The sequence below is a fragment of the Crocuta crocuta genome, unplaced genomic scaffold (assembly GCF_008692635.1).
Source record: "Crocuta crocuta isolate KB4526 unplaced genomic scaffold, BGI_CrCroc_1.0 scaffold218, whole genome shotgun sequence".
Lineage (NCBI taxonomy): Eukaryota > Metazoa > Chordata > Mammalia > Carnivora > Hyaenidae > Crocuta > Crocuta crocuta.
The window spans coordinates 6,394,468-6,407,320 of NW_027533170.1; the positions used below are offsets into that span (position 1 = coordinate 6,394,468).

The 12,853-nt window shown below is 47.1% G+C and overlaps 1 protein-coding gene across 1 annotated transcript in view; it reads right to left on the reverse strand.

Annotated features, from left to right (window-relative positions):
- The window catches only part of KCNN2 (potassium calcium-activated channel subfamily N member 2), a 214,882-nt gene that overhangs the window by 161,965 nt on the left and 40,064 nt on the right, over positions 1–12,853 (reverse strand). The window contains 4 exon segments of the mRNA XM_077746313.1: positions 622–717; positions 1,385–2,033; positions 2,035–2,641; positions 3,606–3,808. Of these exon segments, the coding sequence (XP_077602439.1) occupies positions 622–717; positions 1,385–2,033; positions 2,035–2,641; positions 3,606–3,627 (1,374 nt within the window). The 5' untranslated portion in view covers positions 3,628–3,808.

Here is a 12,853-nt window from a genome sequence, read left to right on the forward strand (position 1 = left end):
TTGATATTTAAAAAAAAAAAAAAAAGCGATGTAATGATTGTAGCTAAAAATCTACCCAACTACCACATATACAGAATTTGTATGCTAACTTTAAAATGGATCTTTTTTTCTTTAGTGTTTGGGGATGTGGAAAGAGTTTGAGTTTTTCCTCAAGTCTTATGTATATATATTAGCTAAGAGTATCATATGCAATTATCTTCTTCTCTCAGTTACATTACAGAAAATACTGTATAGAGGTAGATAGACGCTGTCTTCATAACGCACCCACTAGAAGTGGGTATAGCAATTAAGAACACACATTTACCCTACAGATGAAGGGTAGCACCTAACAGGCCTTAAAGAAAGCAAATGCAGTGACTGATTTAGAGAACTGTATCTACCTGAGGAACAGAGGAAGAAATCTTAAGGGTTTAACAGATACAACCCAGAAGCGACTGCAGGTTTACATGCTGTGTTTTGTTTTGAACTTCTTGAAAGAACAGGTCAGGTGCTCACGCAAGACTACAGCATGTGTCTTCTGTAACCTCAAGCAAGGACACAAGGGCTTGGAAAAAGCCGCCTTGCTTCTCCCAGCTGGCGGCAGTGCTCTGGGTCATTCATAAATAGCAGAGCGTAAGTTACCTGTATTTCCCTGGCGTGGTACACGATGATGAGCCCGAGCAGGATGATTGTGGAGAGACTGATAAGGCATTTCAGAGCTAAGGAATACAGTGACGCCTGCAACACAGTCAGACAGAAGCACTTTTAAGAAACAAGTACTTTAGACCACCTTCCAGAGCGCACCACCCCCCCCACCCAGGGGGTGGGGGTCAGCCAGTCCCCAGCATGTGGATTTGGACTCCCAGGAGGAGGATGGGGATGAGAGGAGCACCTGTCTTGCCTCTGTGATCTATCAGATCACTTGGCCTCTAAGGGAAGGGGGAAGAGAGCAGGGCAGGCGGATGGCCAGGCAGCGAATCCGCGCCATCACAGACTCAAGCGCAGATCCTAGTTCTCGAAACCGAGAGGGAGTTACTGCTGAGTTTAAGCGCTTAGGGTTGAAAGGGGCCTCCGAAATCCCAAGCACACATAAAGGAATGGAGAAGGCTTTCTTCCAGGGACTCCTGGAACTACTTATTTTATGTGCCCAAACGCGCTGGGCACTCGCTGCCTCTAGAACTTTGCGCGTAGAAACGTTTCCTCTCCTAGAGTTGCCTCGAGGATCAGGGGTGCGCGTCGGAGCCGTGCTTGCTGTCCCGGCGGGCATCTCCCATCGTCCCAGGGAGGCTCGGGACCAGTAGGCAGGGAGTTCCCACCGGTGCCCATCCCAACCACCCGGCGTCCGGCCCCGAGGCCCCAGAAGGCTGGAGGATGGTGGTTGAGGGGGGAGGATTCCAGTGCCTACCTTGTCGTAGGCGCCCCACGACAACTCGGTCTCGATGACCATGACCACGATGCCGAACATGCCGAAGATGAGCGCGTAGTCGCTGAGCCGCTTGCGCTTCTCAAACAGGGCGCGCCGGTGGCCCAGCTTGTAGCCGATGTTCTGGTTCTTCTTTTTGCTGGACTTGGTGCCACTGCTGCTGCCATGCCCGCTGCCGCCGCCGCCGCCTCCAGCGCTGCCGCTGCCGCCGGCTCCGTAGAGCGCCAGGTTATTGGAGTTGTTGTGCTCCGGCTTAGACACCACGATCTCCGGAGCTGAGGACGAAGCGGCGGCGGCGGCGGCTGCAGACGGGGAGGACGCGCAGCCACCTCCTCCGACGGCCGCGGGGGGCTGCAAGGGCTGCGCCTCCGAGTCCATCTCGTGCAGGTTCCGGCGGGACGCGCTCAAGTTGCTGAGCGGCCGCATGACGCCCCCGTTGTACCTGCAGCTGCTCATGGCTATTTCGGTGAAGGGGTTGCTCTCGCGGCGCGCCTGGGGCTGGTGGTGCTGGTGGTGCGCCGGGTGCGGGTGGTGGTGGTGGTGCGAGAGCGGGGGCCCGGAGCCGAGGCTGCCGAGGCTGCCCGTGGGGCTGGCGGCGGGCTGCAGGCTGTGGCACTGGTGGTACTGGGAGNGTGTACTGCTGCCGGAGCGCACTGGCATGGCTGGACGGCGTCAGCTCGCTCACATTGAGCTGGCTGCCCCGGCGCGACGAGCAGCAGCAGCAGCACGACGAGCCCGACAGCGGCGAGGAGGTGCGGGTCCGGAAGGCGCCGCCGGGCGAGGAGGTGCGGAGCAGCAGGGACAGGTTATCCCCCGCCCCCGCCCCCGCCGCCGGGGCACCGGAGGAGGCGCAGCTGTTGCACCGGAGGCATGGGCTGCTGCCGCCGCTGCCCGGCTGCTGGTGCGCGGGGTGCGGGTGGTGTTGAGGGTGCGGGAGGGACGCGAAGGGCGGGCACGGCTTGTCCTGGCTCTGTTGCTGCTGCTGGCAATGCAGGTGTGAGGAGCGCGGCGGCGGCGGCTGCTCTGAGAAGAAGCCGCGCTGGAACTGCAATGGGGTTTCCATGTCAGGGCTGTTAAAGCTGCAGGGAGACCAGGCGGTGGTGCACCCTGCGCAATGCGTTATGGTCGGGAGCGGGGACTCCTGCTGCTGGTGCGAGGAAGGGCCCATGCCGGCTCCGGTAGAATCCAGGCGGAGAGTCCGATTGGTCGGGCGCACCAAAACAATGGGCATGACATCACCTGCGGGGACCAAGACTGAGTTTGCGGCGCGCGAGGCTTAGGGGAGCGCGCGTGTATGAGAGAGATGGGGAGGAGGGAATCTGCAGGATGAGAACCCTGGGGTGCGCAGGGCAGGGTGGGGGCGGGTATGGGGGGCCCCCTGCCGTTTGGGAGGGCTCGGGAGCACCACCTGGGCTGGGGAGCTCCCAGGCAGTGCAGCCAGGCTGCAGGGAACAGAGAGAAGAGAGGGGCGTCCTTCCCTCCCTCCCTCNGGGGGCCACCTGCCGTTTGGGAGGGCTCGGGAGCACCACCTGGGCTGGGGAGCTCCCAGGCAGTGCAGCCAGGCTGCAGGGAACAGAGAGAAGAGAGGGGCGTCCTTCCCTCCCTCCCTCGCCTCCCCTATAGCTGGTGCCGGACGCGCAGTCTAGATCACCTGCGCCGGGCACTGCAGCACGTTGGGCCACCCCGGCCGTGGGTCAGGCGCGGGGACAGTGCGGAACCCCTGGCACTCGTCCGCCCGCGTGCACGCCTCGCTGGGCTGCAGAACAGCAGCCCCCTCGCCTCACGCCCACCTCTCCCTAGTCGTCCCGCGGAGAGTGGGCTGCGGGCTGCCCGCCAAATAACTGCGGGGGCACCCGCTTCGGAGAGAAAAAGTTTGGCAACCGGCTACGCCAGTGCAGCAGGGCTTGGGGAGAACCCCGGGGCCTGAGCCGAATTTGGCGGCTGCGAGTTGCAGAGCGAGCCCCGCGCCGTGATCATTCCCCGCCGCTCGGCGCTGGCGCCCGGGAGTCGGGATTGGCTGCGCGGCGCTCCGGCCCGAGTGCGCTGCGGCGCTGGGAGGGTTAACTTCCTCGGCGCCCGGGCCGGGGGAGGATGGGGGCGGGGCCGGAGGAGGGGATCCCCACCGTCCTCGGGAGGAGGCCGCTCGGGCTTCCCGGGTCCCCCTGGCGGGGGCGGAGGGCTTTCCCAGCTACCGCCAGCTCACATTTGCGCCTTCCGCGGAACATGAGGGGCTGGCGCCCCCGGCCGCCGGGTTTCCGGGCTCCGGCGCTCAGGCCCTCCGGCCGCCCCAATGGGTAGGCCCGCTGGCTTCTCGGGCGGTGGAGAGGCGGCTTGCTCGAGGGTATGGGGGCTATTCAGCGGCCACCGGCTGCCAGCGCCTCTTCTGTTCCTCTTCCTCCTCCCCACCTGCAAAGCACAGACAAAGCAAAGGCTGGTCACAGATGCGCAAACACCAAGCGTCTCCTTGGCGGAGCCCTGACTGCGGAGGGCGGTGGGAGAGGGGCCTGGAGCGGGCTGATTCGCACCGTTAGTTACAGCCTGGCTGGGAAATTATTAATAACGACAACTCTGGCTGAATGTCTACTCCGGGGACAGTGCTGGAGTTTTGCTGGAGGCGGTATATTATTTACTTTCTAATAAACCGATGAAAATGGCATTTTGTGTCTCACCAATTTCCTGCGATGTGTTCTTCTCTTAGGGGATATACCAACACAAAGCGGTAGGGGACCCTTTTCGAGGGCTGTTACTGCTCCATCTTGAGCCCTTCTAGTTCGTTTTTCTTTGCAAATTGAAATCCCCATCTCCCCCAAGAAGGAAATGGAAGAAACTAGCTGGCTGAATATTTGTTTCCATTTCTAAATCGTAGTTTTAAAGCGTGATTTTTATGATCGAGATTATAATGAATTAGACCAAGAAACTGGAGTGTAAGGAGATGACCCTCATTAGGTAATTGCAATTTTCAGCTGGATCCAATTTCTTGACATTCTACTCGGGCAGCTGCCCTTAAGTTCCTTAATGTCCTAACAGTGTGTGTGTGTGCGTTTTCAATGCCATGGAGTGAATAATTCATTTTAGGATATCCTTTGGACAGGGGTTAAACAATTTTAATTTTTTGTACATACAAGTAAACAGATCCACAAGAAGAAAAGGACAGGGTTGCTTTTAGGCCCGTAGACCTGACTTCAGATAATGAGTACTGTCAAAATTGACATTTTTCAATAGCCTTGGTCAAGTGTAGAATTTGAATAGCTAAAATATGGAGATAGCATTTTATTTTTATCATTGCCTATGACTTTTGGCAATTCAATAAAACGTGTTTAGAAAGCTGAAACATTGAATCGTGGGTGTGGCTGAGTAGATAGCACATGAATTTCACAGGAAGCATGACCATTAAAAACAATTCTAATGAGTTGAATTTGAAATTACAATGAAAGCTTCCCAATTAAAAGTGATTCACCTGCTGGTGTGAAACAAAATTCAACTCAAGTGCAGAATCAATCATACATTTATTTTCACTCTATCACCCTTTCTACAGGCTTCTTCCAGCTGCTCTGTGTAGCTGAATCGAATGCCTGGCTGGCTCAGTCAGTTAAACAGCCGACTGGATTTCAGCTCAGGTCATGATCTCAGGGTTGGTGAGATCAAGGCCCTTGTTGGGCTCTGCACTGACAGCAGAGCCTGCCTGGGATTCTCTCTCTCTCTCTGACCCTCCCCCCCTCCCTCCCCAAAGGCTCTCTCTTTCAAAATAAACATTAAAAAAAAGTTTGATTCCTCTTTACAAATTAAATTCCTCAAGGAAGGGTTACCATGGTAAATTATTACTTTGCTTAACCTTTCATAAATTTAAATGAAAGATGACATAGTGGCCTCCCCAAAAATCACAATTGTTGCCAGCAGCAAATTAGATCTAAGGTTGTAGAATTACTAAAATCCATAAGGAATGGCTACATTCTATGTACCACACTGACTTTCTCAAATATCAAGTTCAAGGCTTCAAAGAGAGGTTCTATAAAGAAAACAACAGGGACAAAATATTGTGTCTTTTGCCATGTATGTCTCTATCGCTTGGCTAGAGATTAGGTGCAGGGCCATGAATCATGTAGAAACTAAGAGCGTTGACTAAGATTTATGGCAATGATGCATGGAGTTCCCATCGCTCACAAAGGAAGCTGGGGGAGGAGGGGAAGACAGGATGCATACCATACAAAAGAAATGGAGATCTGACCCACAGCATGAGGAATTGTCAGAATACCAAATCTCAGATTAATAGTGCTCCGCCAGGCTGGGTTTCTTTTGTTGTTGTTGTTGTTGTTTTAAAGCTCATGAGACTCACTGTGACTGGGGAGAGAGAAGTCAATCCAAGGTATATCATTTTTCTGTTTTAAGGAATCACCTGCTTACACTCACCCAAAACAGTCACCTTGCTAATAAATGTGTGTGTGGAGAGTACAATAATCCTCTATCAGAACGATGATGCCAAACCACGAGATGCCACCAACAACCCCGTTTCATTTTTTGTCTGTGTCCCCATAAACCTGCTGGTTTGGGGCATCTCACTCTGTTGATCTGTGGTGGGGGCACATTTAAGAAGTTCCTGTTTGCATCACTGCTCTCTCCTTTATAAAATTAACAAATGAATCTGAAATGTATATTTAAACCTTTAAAATCCATCTATCATAATTTTGCCTTTTTTTTCCCTATAAAGGATTATAGACAAACGTGTAAGAAAGTCAAACAGGGCAACAAAGTCCATGTCCTTCCACAAGGATGATGCTGTGCACATAACACTCATTAATATTTCTAAGACCCAGAAGGGAAAGAGAGAGGGAGGCAATGAAGAAAGTTGGAAATAAAGGTCACACAACAAGCCCCGAAACCTCTGAAGGATAAGCTTTTGGAAAATTACATTTGCTTCTCTTTCTGCCATGAAGATATAGAAGTACTGGAATTTCTCTAGTTTAACACCAGAGGTCATACTCATCCACAAAATGCATTTCAAATCCAATCAATTAGACGCCCTTAATTCCAGTATCATTTTTTTTAAATTACGTGTTTTTTTTTTAATAGACAAGAACAACTGGGTTCCCCTATTTGTGGTATTCCAAGCTTGTGAACAGGCACAGACACATAATACCCCTGACACCCATCCATACACACTTATCAGGTCTCTTAGAAGAATGGTTTTCCCAGACCACAAGGGCTTGGAAAAAATGGCAGGTTTACATTCCGATCCTGATTTTATTCAGATTTACATTGCTCACAATTCTCTTTTTCGTAGGAATTATTTGTGCCCTCTCTCTTCATTTTGCCTTCAAAAGCAGGACTCCCCTGACTTTGGATATTTCTGGTCTATTTCCAAAGGCCATCAGAGCAGTAGAGGCAGGGACCCAGGGCATCTGTTACCCACAGTCTGGGGGAACTTTGACCTACAAAATAAATGCTTTTCTGAAATTTTCTTTTTCTTTTATCCAAGTGAGGAAATCATTTGGTTGATGCCAAACAGGTTGTGAAAAGACACAGCCTCTCCGAACTTAGTCTGCTTAGCGGTAAATATTAAGTGATGGGTAATATCAGAGTTACTTTCTTATCAAAATAACAAATCCACATTTGTCAAAGCAGAACAATTAAGGGCCATAAAAACTGGTTTTTTTAATTAAAAAAAATTTTAACATTTATTTTTGAGAGAGAGAGAGAGAGAGACAGAGCATGAGCAGGGGAGGGGCAGAGAGAGAGGAAGACACAGAATCTGAAGCAGCCTCCAGGCTCTGAACTGTTTGTTAGTACAGAGTCTAACGCAGGGCTTGAACTCACGAACTGCGAGGCCATGACCTGAGCTGAAGTTGGATGCTTTAATTGACTGAGCCACCAGGTGCCCCAAGAACAGTTATATTTAAACCACAGATTATCCTAGCTCCATAAGAAATAAACCACATTTGAAGAAAACATTAGAATAATAATTATTAAAAGTATTCTTTATACTTCTGCATCATGATTCAGAAAGTGTCAAGACCTGAATGAGCTTGTTGATGACAGTATTGTTCATTTTTAGCCACAGTGCCATTATTCAGGGGCTAATTACCGTGTTGGGGCCTTTTCATTAACTTCATTAAGTTTCCAAATTTTTTCTACTATCATCTCTGTCTCACTAATTGGTAGATATGCCAAAGTCTCAGGAGTGCCAGCAGAAAAAAAGAATAAGAACAGTTTTCTGTTTCTTCTAGTTTTGCTAGAAGCAAACTCTGTAACATAATTAAATAGGTGAACACCAGGTTAAAATTATTGACAGCATTAAGTCTTTTTAAAATAGTCTGCAATTTCATAAACAAATATCCCTTGGCAGCTAGAAACACACATCCAAATCTAGAAAGTCACTAAAAAACAAACAAAAAGAACCTTGAAGGGCAGCACCTTCTAGTTTAAATCTAGTTTAAATCATTTATTTAAATATATATTTATTTATTTAATGTTTAGTTATTTATTTATTTTGAGAGAGAGAGCCACCAGAGGAGGGTCCGAGAGAGGGAGTGAGGGAGGGAGAGAGAGAGAATCCCAAGCAGACTGTGCACTGCCAGTGCAGAACCTGAGGTGGGACTTGAACCCACTAACCACAAGACCCTGACCCAAGCCAAAATCAAGAGTCAGATGCTCTGGGGCGCCTGGGTGGTTCAGTCGGTTAGGTGTCCGACTTTGGCTCAGGTCATGATCTCATAGTTCGTGGGTTAGAGCCCTCTGTCAGGCTCTGTGCTGACAGCTCAGAGCTTGGAGCCTGCTTCAGCTTCTGTATCTCCCTCTCTCTCTGACCCTCCCCTGCTCACGCTCTCTCTCTCTCTCTCTCTCTCTCTCTCCCAGAAATAAATAAAAACATTTTAAAAATTTTTAAAAGAGTCAGAAGCTCTTTTTAAAGAGCCACCCTGGCACATTCTTGTATAGCAGTTGCTCCTATGTTATGTTACTTGTTTCCTACCCTTATGGAAGGTAGGAAAGGTTTCATTATCATTTCCATTTTATAGGTAAGGATAACACTGGTGATGTGGTGCCTGGGTTACCCCAAGTCACACAGCCAGTGAATGGCCAAGGAGTGGGCAGACACAGCCTCTGTCTGCTGAGACTGTTTCACATTCTTCTAGCATCTCCTCCACAGTGGGAGGATGACCTATTGGCTCCATCTACTCATACAGGCTCATACTTTACTAGTAGTCCAGGAATGGACAGTAGTGGGTTATCACTACCATTCACCACCTTTGGGTGTCCTTACAGACATTTCCTCATTGGTGTGGTTGGGATTCTTGGATTCTTGACTACTGCCCTCCTGTTGACTTCATTTGCACAACAGAATAAGTTCTAAGGATCTAACACACGTGTGGATAAAATGGCGGTGCTGTAGGCATGCAGGTCCAAGGTGCCTCATTAAAAACCATAAAAAAAATATAGAGATTCTGGTCTAATCACACAGTTTTCTGCCTACTTTGATGGCAGGTCTGGCATTCCTTACTGTTGGCAACACCCATAGTAGAAGCTGCAGGGCAACGAAAAGTATATGTTGGCACTTGCAAAGCCCATTTTTTCTTTTTCTGTAAGAAGGGAGAAGGAATGCGCTCAAGGTCCCTGCCCTGTGGCTTGGAGGAACTTGTCTGCAGCCTGTTGCCTTCTCACTGCTTCTCCCTTTATGCCAAAGAGTGGGAGAACCACGTCACCAGACAAGCCCCAAAGAGCCCAAAGAGCCCAGCAGAGAATTTATCTAAAAGCTGGATTTTGGGGGTGCCCAGGTGGCTCAGTTAGTTAAATGCCCAACTTTGGCTCAGGTCATGATCTCACAGTTTGTTAATCTGAGCCCCACATCAGGCTTTGTGTTGACAGCTGAGAGCCTGGAGCCTGCCTCAGATTCTGTGTCTCCCCCTGTCTCTATCTCTCTGCCCCTCCCCTGCTCATGCTCTATCTCTGTCTCTCAAAAAACAAAAAGTAAAATTTAAAAGTCGTTTTTTTTCTAGTACCTTCTCTACAGGTGTTCCCACCCAGAAAATCTTGATGCCAGAGCACAAGAGACGACCTGAAACCAGATCAAACCATACAGACCCAATATGGTGGACAATGTGGGCCAAATTCACATTATTCCTTCATTATATTACATTAACAAACTCCTCCTTAGGCGCACCATGACAGGAAACTCCTGACTGAATGAAGAGAAAGGGCCATGGCCTAAGTTCCTGGTAATCTCCACCCCTTCCTGAGAATCTGACTGACATCAAGCATCCTGGCCCCCCACTAGCCCAATTTATGTCCCCTCTGCCTCTTCATACCCTTGGAACATGAGCTCCCCTTCTCCATTCTCTAGCCTTTGGATAAATTACCTGCTTGCCATCAAATACTGTTTGGTTATTTGACTATTTGGCCACAGGTATTGAGTAGGGAAAGAGCCTACCAGATTGGTAATGACCAGAAAAAGGAAGCCAAGCTGTGTAACACAAGAAGAGAGAAACCAAGGTGTCTCACATCTGGGGTAAAGAGTCAACAAAAATGGATCAGAGACATGCAAAACCATCCCTAACTACTGAGGTCAAAGCTTCTACTTGGCAATCCCAAAAGTTCTATGGTTGCTTAGTCCTAAAAAATAATGAGGCTCAGGTTGCCTGGGTGGCTCAGTGAAGTGTCCAACTCTTGATTTAAGCCCAGGTCATGATCTCACAGCTGGGTTCTGGGATCAAGCCCCACATCAGGTTCCATGCTGACAACGTGGAGCCTACTTGAGATTCTCTCTCCCTCTTTTTCTCAAAATAAATAAAAATTTTACAAAAACATAATGAGACTATAAAACTTCCGGAAGATTTATTTTCTCTCTGAAATACAATGTATTTCCCCATCATTATATGCTCCTCTTTACCAAATTAGTTCATACAATGCATTAGCTCTCTTTTTTCTCTTTTCCTGTTAATGCCATTCCCATGTGTTATTCCTCAAACACTCATTGTTTTCCTTTTGTTTTTCTGCCTTTTGCCAAACAGTCTCAGGAGATCTATCTATCCCCCTTTTCCTGTCTCTATACCATTGATTGCCTCTCTAGAACTATTTGTAAATCTCCATTATCCAAGTAATTGTCTTAGGGCAAGGAGAGAGTTGGTGCCCACTCACAGGAAGGGAAAGAACAGTCGGTTCTAAGTTGAATTAAATATAACAAGGTCATGGGCACAACCGAACACTGTACATGCTAAATCTTCAAGATTTGCCTATTCATCCTTAGCTGATACACCACACTTCTCTTAAAAATGACTTTCGTTCAGTTTGCTGTCTTATTTTATGACTGTAAATTTAGTGGCACTTTTTCCTCTGTTTTAATTGTTAATGTATAGGAACTATCCATATGATCCAAAATTATACACATGATGATGTATCAGGAAAAGCCGCAACAGATATTTATTAGACAAATAATGTGATTGTGTTTCCCACTCGCTACTTAGGAGGACTCCTTCTCAAAAATGTTTTAATTAGTGGGGCGCCTGGGTGGCTCAGTTGGTTTAGCATCAGACTTTGGCTCAGGTCACGATCTCGTGGTTTGTGCATTGAGCCCGCATCGGGCTCTATGCTGACAACACAGAGCCTGCTTCGGATCCTCTGTCCCCCTCTCTCTCTATGCCTCCCCTGCTTGCTGTCTCTCTCTCTCTCTCTCTTTCTATCTCTCTCAAAACTAAATAAACATTCAAAAATGTTTTAATTAGTTAAAACTATTGGGTACTTTCATTCACCAGTCGTCTTAACAAGGAGTATTTCTAGCCTCTCAAAATTGAAAATACCATAATTAGGGAAGACTTCAATGCTATTGATACAGAGTGTAAGACATCATCAGGGTTGGGGCACCTGGGTGGCTGAGCTGGTTAAGCATTAAACTTTGGCTCAGGTCTCTTTGGCTCACACACTGTGAGATCAAGACCTGCATGAGGCTCTGTGCTGACAGTGTGGAGACTGGGATTCTCTCTCTCTCTCTCTGTCTCTCTGTCTCTCTCTCTCTCCCTGTCTCTCTCTCAAAATAAATAAATACAAATCTTAAAAAAAAAAAAAAAAGAAGAAGATATCATCAGGGTTCCAGTGACTTTCTTCAGCTATTTCCTGTCATTGTCTTCTTTCATAGATACTGGCTTAATCCTCAGGGTGTTTTACCTTGAAGTGGGAAAAATAGTTATTGTGGTTCTAGGCTTCATACCCACACCCTCATCATTCAGAAGGGAGCAGATCATCTTCTGTCCCCCACCCGCCAAACACATATATTGACACATATCCTGACACATCTATTGAACCCAGCTCTAACCCATACCTAGAGAAAGGTTTAAGAGAAGTATGATGGGAATGACTCATCAAACAGAGAATGCTGATGCAGAGACAGAAATTACTAAAAAGAACCAAATAGAAATTCTGGAGTTGAAAAGTGTGATAACCAAAATAACAAATTCACTACAGAGGCTCAGGAGTAGACACGAGTGGTCAGAAATAAAAAATCACTGAACTTGAGGACATCACAAGAAATGACAGGCCGATATCATTTATGAATATATATGCAAAAATCATCAACAAAATATAATCAAATTGAAAATGGCAATATATAAAAATTATTATACACTATGACCAAGAGGGGTTTACCATAAAGATAAGGTCAGTTTAACATTCAAAAACCAATTAGTGTGATTAAGAAGTGCACCTGATGTAATGAGCACGAGTGTTGTATGTGTCAAATCACTGTATTGTACACATGAAACTAATATTATACTGTATATTAACTAACTGGAATTTAAATAAAAACTTAAAAAAGAATCAATCCGTGTAATACATATCAACAGAAAAAAGGGTAAACATTATACAATCTCCTTGATAGATAGAGAAAAACATTTGACAAAATTCAAAGCACTTTCATAATAAACAGTCAACAAATTAGAAATAGAAGGGTATTTTCTCAATGCAACAAAAGACATCAATGACAAATTCACTGGTAATATCATATTTACTGGTGAAAGGCTAAGTGCTTTCTAAGATCAGAAACAAGACAATATCTGTTCTTTCTGCTTCTATTAAATATTGTACTGGAAGTTCTAGCCAGTGCAATTAGGCAAGAAAAAGAAATAAAAGGCATCCAGATGGAAAGGAAGAAGTAAAACTATATTCACAGATGACATGATTATTATATATAGGAAATCTTAAGGAACCCACTAAAGTATCACTAGAACTAACAAACAAGCTCAGGAGATTTCTAGATAATAGATTAACATAAAAAATCACTTGTAGGGGTGCCTGGGTGGCTCAGTGCGTTAAACATCCGACTTCAGCTCAGGTCATGAGTCCTCATGCAGTCTGTGAGTTCAAGACCCACATTGGGCTCTATGCTGACAGCTGAGAGCCTGGAGCCTGACTCAGAATTTGGGTCTCCCTCTCTCTCTGCCTCTACCCCAACCTATACTCTAACTCTCTCTC